A 9,130-nucleotide genomic window follows, 5' to 3' on the forward strand; every position below is an offset into this window, starting at 1 on the left:
GGTCTTCTAAGCTTTTTAGATATGATACATGAAAATAATAGCATATAATCACGCATAAAAAATAAAAAAGAGTATAAGAAGTTTTTTTTATTTTGAACCTAGGGTTGAGTTAGGCTTGGTTTTACAGGCTTGGTTTTACAGGCTTGGTTTTCTAGGGTTTGAATTTCAGTTTTTGATTCTAATATTTGATTCCAATATTTGAATCCATTTTTGTCCCATATTTTGTATCCAGCACTGGAAGTAGTGATGTACTACATCTCTAAGGCAAATTTGCCTCAGAGTGTAGTACATTACTACTCGTAAACGCGTCCATTATAGATTCTACAGTCTCTCAAGAAGCCATGTTTGCGGTGCAGCACAATGACCTTCCTGACCACAGATTACAATTATTATCTGGATTATCGAAGCGGTATGCGACGCAATGATTCTCCACTGCTAGAGATGGTTAATGATGAAGTGAAAAATCAGGCCGAGAGGGGATGGATAACGACCTCTTTGGACCACGACTCAGTACAGATCGCTGATTCGATCGGTTATTTTCGTTTATTTCCTCTCTTTCCTTCAGCAACTGTGTGGTGTTTGCATCATCTCAGATTTATTAAATATAAAACAGTTTCTGCAATCACAACTGTTGTCCATAGCTGTCCACGTGTAATTGAGGCTGAAGAGTGAAGTCCAGAATGCAACTTGGCAGTAGTGAAGGTTGTGCTGACATCATCACCTGGGTATGATGGTTCGGGCGAGTGGAGACTGGAGATAGGTCTTTCTGTGTCGGCTCTTGAGGTTGACAGAGCGAATGCAGTAGCTCTTGTAAACGTAGTTGTAGCAGTGCTTGGTGCTGAAATTGTAATAACAGATAAGTAAGTAAGTAATATAAGTAAGGAACTCTATTTTACCAGGGTAGCCCATTCAGAAGCCTGCGTTGCTGACGAACAAACCCCGGTTTATCGAGGATTTTGTGACACGTCCGGCTACAACGCAGGCCTGACCCATTCAGCAACGAGGCTGGTATCCATAGGGGCCCTGTTAAAAACATATCGGAAGAGATTTTAGGATTTGGAAACAAAGAAAGGGAATTTAAAACGCAGACAATGTGTCACTCTTCTACTATTGAACGTTATAAACTAAAGGCACGTTTACATGACTTACGCGTAGTCACCAGTTTAGATTTTGTGTCTATTAAACATAAAACAGAATACATCAACGGCTTTCTCAAAAGGTTGGCTCAAAATTTATTTTGTGTTTAAAATTTTTGGTATTCTTACCAAGAGGGCATGGCCTATACGGTGTTTCAGATGAAACGTTGAAAGGTGGACATGGCGCGGCTGCCATTTTCCGTTTTATCAAGCTTTCTCCGAGAATCTGGTGGGCTGATTTTCGCACAAAATTAATAAACAGTACAATGCTGTGGCGTTGTCACTCTCTGTGACTATCTATCTGTCCGGGGATTTGTGAGACCTTTTCAAAATCATCCAAGTAATATAAAAAATACGTTATAAAGATTTTGAAATAAGTGTAGTGGTTTAGTTTTACTTGTCATCACTTGCAAGTTCTATTTTTGGCTGCATATAATTTGAAACTATCGTGCGTTCGAAATATCAAACCCGTTATAGGAACCATCCCTAAAATGGATACCCCGTTCTAGATCGGGAGTCCAAAATCACGACCCCGTTCCGCGACACATACGGGTATAGGTAATTTGGAAGAGTACCCCCCTCCCTCCGGGCTTTCAATGATGGTCCGGCAACTTTTAATAGAGAAACGTACATCAAAAATAGAAAATTGTTTTCACAAGGTGCAAGGACAATGAAAGAAGATGAGTTGAGATAGCTGGTAAATCGTAAATGACTCTAAAGTCATTATCTAATTACCTGGAAAATCACGACTACTGTCGACAAAAATCCATATTCTGTACACATGTACTGTTTCCATCTTTGTGTCAATGTCCCTCTTTGCCGACCCTTTAGGTGGTTTCGTATGAACTTTGACTTTAAACTTTCGCCCGTTATCGTTATCCTGAATTCTACTCAACAACAGTGAGCCTCTTCTAACTTGCAATCTGTTCCAAAAATCTGGCACCGAATGATTGCTGTCTCTTGTCTTTGTGCAAACCTGACAAGAGCCACAGTATGCAAATCTGCTTTCATTAATGTCGTACCACTCTATATCGACCACGCGTTCACATTCACCATGTAAGAAGTTCATTAGCAGGATCTTTGTTAAGTTAAGATCGCGCCCTTCTTGAATCCTCACACCTGCACATGAAAGACAGGAAATGTAGATATGTAGTCCAACGATAGTTTTATATTGATTAAGACCTACAGCCTTTCAATTGATAATAATGGTTCTTCTATTATCCGCCTGTCCTCCCTTTTCCCCACACTTAAAATAACAATAACCTAACGATATTTCTCTCTCTTATAACGCCCCCATCCCTAAGATTCCAATTACAGTTAACTCTCTCTTAACGGATACCTCTATAAGACGGACACTTCAGTGTAAGACGGACACCTGGTGTTGGCCCTCGTCCTTGCCGGACAGCTCTCTGAGACAGACAGCTGAAGCTAGTCCCGACGGTGTCCATTTTAGAGAGAGTTGAATGTACCTTTATTAGGACCAAACAATTCCACTTTCCTTCTGATCACACCCCTACGATTCCTCCTTCCATTCAAGTTTTCACCCTTATGATTTGTTCTTCCTCCGTTAGGGTCCCCATCGCTACGATTCTTTTTCCTTCATTCGTCGGCCAGGATCCTAAACCCTTATGATTCCTATCTTCCTTTTTGCATTAAAGTCGCCACTCCTACGATTTCACTTTCCGTTATTGGGACCCCACCTTAAAGATTCTTCTTTCCCCAACAAGGGCCCTATCCCGTAAGATTCTTCTTTTGTTCATTACGGTCTCAACACTACGATTATTTTTCCTTTGCTGGGGTCCCCAACCCTTACGATTCCTCTTTCTTTTATTAGGGCCCCCAAACCTACAACTCCTCTCTCATACAAGTGCGTCAAACCATGGCCATAGCAAGTAAGCCATGCTACCCGATTAACTTACATTGTGCGGTAAAGTTGACTTCGTAGACATGACGAGATGGCGATGTAGAGTGGTCAAAGTAGTGAACTTGACACATTATCTGGGCTTGGTCGTGTGTGGCGTTCCCTGAGCGTTCTATAGTCACCGCGCCATTTGAATTATTCAACAAAGTGATGCCGTCTGCCAGTATTGCTCTGTGTGCAAAACAATTAATGACGCCGGACTTGTAACTGCAGGAAGAGAACTTGATCCATCCAGTGCCAGGGAACTTTACTTTCCACTCAACATCTTGGACTGCATTCAGATTTCTATCCGCATCTTCGCAACATAAAGTCAACTGCCCGTCCATGCACGCTTCTCTAGCTGCTGTTGATGTTGTTTTCGAACTCGCTGAAAAAGAAAAAACAAATTATCAGTACTCCCTTAATGCTAATGATGAATTTTTTAGGCGAAATTTTGAAAACGAGAGGAAAACCCGGGGAAAGCATTAATTTCCTGGACCTTAATTTCCATTAATATTATCCCAAATTCTGGATCCTGCCCAGGCATAGTTGACTTTCTCTTTTCCGCAAAATGTATAAGCTTGTATTTCGACCTCTTGCAAAGTGAAATCCTACGTAGTCTAACGGGTATATTGTTTACGTTATACAAGTTCATGCCTGCTTTCTGAAGAGCACTTCGGCATCTGAAAACATCAACTGCTTATGATTTAAGCCAAATAAATTCAATTTTGAAATAAAATTTGTTTTTGTTGTCGCCACAAACTGCACTCCCTTGTCTTAATCGCGTTAATTTCCTTCATTTAAAAAATTATCTCCTCTTTTGCGCTACTTTCCTTTATTCAGGAGTACGTTTCCCCCAGATTCGCGTTAATTTAAGTCGCATTAATCCTCTTTAATAAGGTACTTTACGTCAGATCATCCTCACTTGACAGAATGTAAATGGCGAAAGTCAAAATGTAATCGCCTTGGAAATTTCACTTATAAGTGAGCTCTGACGTTGATATTGTTTTTATTAACGACATTTTCTACGCCAGAGCAGTAAGTCAAACGTATGATAGAGTTAAGTACAAGATGCGTCATTATCTTAAATGTATGCTAGGAAGATTTTTTATAATCAATATATATAAAGTATATTTTCATTATTTATCTCTTTCTTTATCTATCTTTTAACTTAGAATTTACATAGTCTATGTGTCCCCCATTAGCTGTAAATCAAACAAATCGACACGTTTATAGTTTTCGTTCATTAATGCGAGCTAATGCTTGTTTTGCGTTTAGTCACAGCGTCTGGTCGCGTGACTTTTGTTTGTCGCGTGACTCTTGTTTGTTTAAAGTCTCGCGCACGTCAAAGGAATCGAAACGTGCAAAGAATCTGCCTTCAGAAACAAGTAGATCAGAATATATTTTTACGTTACTAATATGTCAATGTATCTCTTTGTGACTTAGCAGAAGCCAACAGAAATTCAAAAAGGCTGCTCGTAAGCGAAAGATATAGTGACTCAGAAAATCAAATACAAAGACGATGGATTGTTGTTGTCTCGTGTCGTCATGACGACGTTGTCATGACGACACGAGATAATTGTACAGGGGGATATTTTCCCGCCATGTCAATATTTTTCCCGCCATGTCAACATTTGCTTTGTGAGGCCGCGGAATTTTCCCGCCATGTTATGAAATTCCGGCGGCATCCGATCACAAAACAAATGTTATCAAAGAATAATTGTTTCTTTACAAAGGTCGCAACTAAAGCGCTGGTTTATCAAACAGTAAGTTAGGAGTATTTATTGTAAAGGGCTTATTATGTAAAAATACAGGCACGCTATAAAAAAAGAGGTGACGTTTTTTTCTGAACTTGCAGCAAACGAGCAAATTTTAAGTGGTCTAACAGGCAATAAAAATGGAACAGAAATAAGGCCCCTTTTAGCTGGCAACAGTGCCTATCCGCTAACGAACTGGCTAGTGAAACCCTACCCGGACAGAGGACGCCTGACTCAGGAGCAGCGAAAGTTTAAAACCTAAAGTTCGGTGCGCTACGATCTGTAGTGGAACGAGCATTTGGCATGTTGAAAGTTCGTTGGAGAATTGCGTTGAAAAAGGTTGAACAAAAAACGAGCATCATGATCCTAAAAAAGACTATGATTGCTACGTGACTTTTGCACAACTTTGTATTGAAAGGGGTGACCTTTGTGGCATGAATAACAACAATTTAATAACAGAAGATAAACGATTAGATAAAGACAATTATTTTGATGCCAAATCTTTAAAAATGTCAACTGTGGCGTTTGTTTGTTCAAATCTAGCGTTGTGCTGTTCCATACTTTTTCCCACATTTCAATAAAAGAACTCTGCCAGTCTGGAGTCGTACTTTTTTGCCTTTCTTTTTTCAGGCGGTTCTGATTCATCGAGAGAAAGTTTTAACATTTACACTTTCGATTTGCAAAGCCTCGTTTACACTCGGCTCTGAGGTAAAGGTAGAACTCAATGTATGACCGAAAGAGGGAAATTATATTTGATGAGTTTTCTTAGGATTGAAGAGCGGAAATGTCAATCTAAAGCGCAAAACATACATTGCTTTTTTATTTTTTTGACCCGAAGATTGACCTGAGTCAAGAGGCACTACATGTAGCTTCATATATCCTGCTGTGAATTCCACGCTACAATGGACACAACTTTTCGACAACAACAGCCTTTTCAGTGCATGAATGAAGCTCTTAAGAGGAATACACGTAGATGTGACGCATTTTTTTCTTTAAATTAGCTGTACGCTTTTCAATTTTGGATATATTTGAGCTGCAGCCAGCAGTTATCAAGAAAAATACAGACAAGTTTTACGTTCTTAAAATAACATTCTAACCTTTGCCGACAAGATTGTACTGAAAATCAATTAAATTAATTGTAACTCAAGCAGAAAACGCGTAGAAGAAGAATGAAATACACCAGGTTATTACAAACACATAATACAATGTACTAACCGAAAGAGAGAAATTATATTGATGAGTTTTAGAACGGATCTGAAAAGCAGAAGTGTCTAATAATCAACAAGATGTCATTAGATGGACCTGCCTGTAAATTTTTCGTTGTCGTTGTTGTGCATATAACGCTAGTATACCGCAACTTAAATTGAGCGAGAAAAGCAGTTTTTAACATGAAGCTCTAAAATCTCTTTGGAGTGTCTTGTCTTGTGGTCGCTTGTAAAGTTTTAATTTGTGCAATTGTGAGATGTATCAGAATAACAGCTTCACGTTGCCAATTTAAAGAATAGCGTGCTTTCATTTGATATCTATTATTTTATCTTGAGAGTTTTGGAAAGTAGTTGAAAATCATTTCTGTTTACCAAGCGTAGGAAAATGGTGGATGTTTCAACAAGATATTTACTGTAACAACTGTATTTATAGAGATTACAGTCGTGGAATATAGCAGATATGGTAAAAATGTTGCTGAAAGAGAGGACGATGTAAATATCAGTTGTTCGATCGGTAAGCATTGTTCTTATCTTTGTGTAGACAACTTTTTTTTAAATTTAGCCGCGGCAACAGATTGTATCGGGGTTAAAGAGGGATTGTAATCTAAGCAATTAGTTGGTCGGGATTGAATGTCAAAGTTAATCTTGCACACATAACACATGTCGTTTGAACAAAAGGTTTGAATCGTTTGAATCGTTAGTCGATTGAATACCCAACCATTTTAAAGTTATGACCAGTTATGGTACAGCATAGTAAGCTCTGTGTAGAAGTTAAAGTCTCTCTTTAAAAGTGAGATTTGTGCGAGTTAAACACTACTACATAGTTTATTGCGTACGTTCGCGCGGAATCACATGTCAAGCAAGATCGAATGTTTTCTATTAAGCAGAACCTAGCAGAATATTTCATTCAGTAGATTTAAATAGCGAAGAAAATGACTGTAATTTACACGTTCTTCAGCCGCTGCGTTGTAGCTTTGGCGTTACAAAAACATTAAGACCGGCTCAAGAGTGACCAAAACCAAATTTCTCCTCACAATATCAATACTAAATCAGGAGAAGAGGTTATAAGAATTAACAAAATCATCACCACTCGCATGTCATTATCACTTAACAGGCTAAGCGTTCACGAATAAACACCCAAAGCGATATCTCATATAGCGTGAAGAAAGCACATGGAAGTCATAGTATAAGTATACAGTAGAATGTATGCTTAGTGAACCAAAGTGCAATACAGTGCAATGTCTGTCATCTTTTTCTGCTGTTATTGGAGTTATATAACTGATCAACTTTACAAGCAATAAATAGACGTGAAAAGCGATCTCTTTTTTAAATAAACTCTAAAAAGTGACACGAGACACTAAGCCCAGAGGGCTTTTGATTTTCACCCCTGCTGGTTACGCGAATAATCAGTTTATTTTAATTTTATTTTTATTATATTTTGCGATTGTATAATATTCCAAGCTCTTCCCTTAGTCGGCTTTTATACCACTGCAGTCCTGAAACTATATTAAGCGAAGCCTCTAATTGAAATTTATTACAGACTCTGCATATTAGCCTGCGAGCAGGCGCTATCTGCATATGTGATTGACGTTGTCCGGAAGCTAAAACGAAAGAGGAAGTCATAATTGACAAAGCTAGCTCGGGGCCGGGACTTTTTCCTTATGAGATAATTGATATGTTTTTGTACGGTGGACTTACGAAATTACAATTTTTTTTCAAAAGTGATCCGTATCTCAGCATCGTAACGTAGAAACGAAGAAACTCGCTCGCAACACAAAATATTCGATAAAAGGTATCTTTCAAAGCCACTCAACTGATAAGACAGATAATGTGACGACTATTAAAGGAAACCACAGATTAAACAACGCTTTTAAAGAACTCACAGCGTGTGACTATATTTTGCTATAAACACCAATAAACTCACATTTGTTATTGCATTAGATTTTTCGTAAATTATTGGAAAGAGTTTCCACAAATCGTAGTGTAAAAAAAGGGGTATGATTGGGGAACTTTCAACGAATTGAACGTGCTCGCCAGAAAGCGTGACAACATGCAAACGAAGCATAACTGAGGTATTGTAAATAATTGATCAGCTCAAAGTGGAATCAGGAGATCACTGACTGAAGACAGAAGGCATTGCGCTATATTTTGCGACGATCAAAGCGCATGTTGCAAACTATGGATTTAACGATAATGCACATTCTTTACGGGCGACAACTGAAGCAGTTAGTAGGTTTAATGCAAAGTCACTGCAAAGTTCCGCTTTCATTTCTTTACAAAGACAGAGAGACATGAGTTACAAAATGCAATAGGTTATATAACTTGCTTGCTACTATTACAGCATTACATCGCACAACCTGTAGGTAACTTCTATATCACAACCGTCGCAGCCTATGTGAGCGTTCGTGGAACCCCTCTTAGGCCAGTGTAGTTAATTGAATTACTCATGTTCACTCGTGCCCCTTTATATTTACTATAATCACTTGCGCGTGCGTTTTCAACCTATTCGGCAGAGGCAACCATGTAGCAAATATTGTTTAAATGTCTTATATACTAAGACACCTACCCAAAATAGCAGCCGTTAAAATCCTTACGATCCAGGGAAGCGAATTCATCATCTTTTGTCGATTCGCTCAGCACAGCGATTTAACTGTTGCACATGGTACATGATTACCATTAACTTGTTCCGCTTATGGGAAACAATGTGCTGATCCTGCACCTCTTGAACTCTGCAGCTATTACTATTTTCCGCGAATGATGTCACAAGAGACCACGCGCCATAAAAGAACTGTAAACACAGTTGACACTATGCTTTCCTTCCGGAAATCACAGGCAGGGTCGATACACGTTTTTCTGAACATTTATAATATTTGTCGTTTCAGTGTTTACATTTACCTTGGCCCTGAAAAGCCTCATCGGGAGTGGTCATTAAAATATTTACTTTCACTTTCTATATGTATTTTGGAAACTAATAAAAACAATTAAAATACAAAATACAAATAAAAAGAGTCAATCCACGCTTTTTTGTGATTTTACAATATTTGTTTCAATGTTTGTTGTAATTTATCTTGGCCCTGAGAAGCCTTACCGGGAGTGGTCATCAAAATATTTTCTTTCACTTTCTAAAGTTTA

At 38.5% G+C, this 9,130-nt stretch overlaps 1 protein-coding gene across 1 annotated transcript; it reads right to left on the reverse strand.

Moving 5' to 3' along the window:
• Nucleotides 1-304: 304 nt before the first annotated feature.
• Nucleotides 305-8,927, reverse strand: LOC144638172 (uncharacterized). Its single transcript, XM_078497370.1, has 4 exons — nucleotides 8,894-8,927; nucleotides 3,056-3,424; nucleotides 1,872-2,255; nucleotides 305-838 (listed from the first exon to the last, which is right to left on the reverse strand). Exons 1-4 carry the CDS (start codon nucleotides 8,925-8,927, stop codon nucleotides 585-587), a joined length of 1,041 nt encoding a protein of 346 aa, XP_078353496.1. The 3' UTR covers nucleotides 305-584.
• Nucleotides 8,928-9,130: the final 203 nt, after the last annotated feature.

Source organism: Oculina patagonica, chromosome 2 (assembly GCF_052425735.1).
Source record: "Oculina patagonica isolate OP01 chromosome 2, crgOcupat, whole genome shotgun sequence".
NCBI classification, from domain to species: Eukaryota; Metazoa; Cnidaria; class Anthozoa; order Scleractinia; family Oculinidae; genus Oculina; species Oculina patagonica.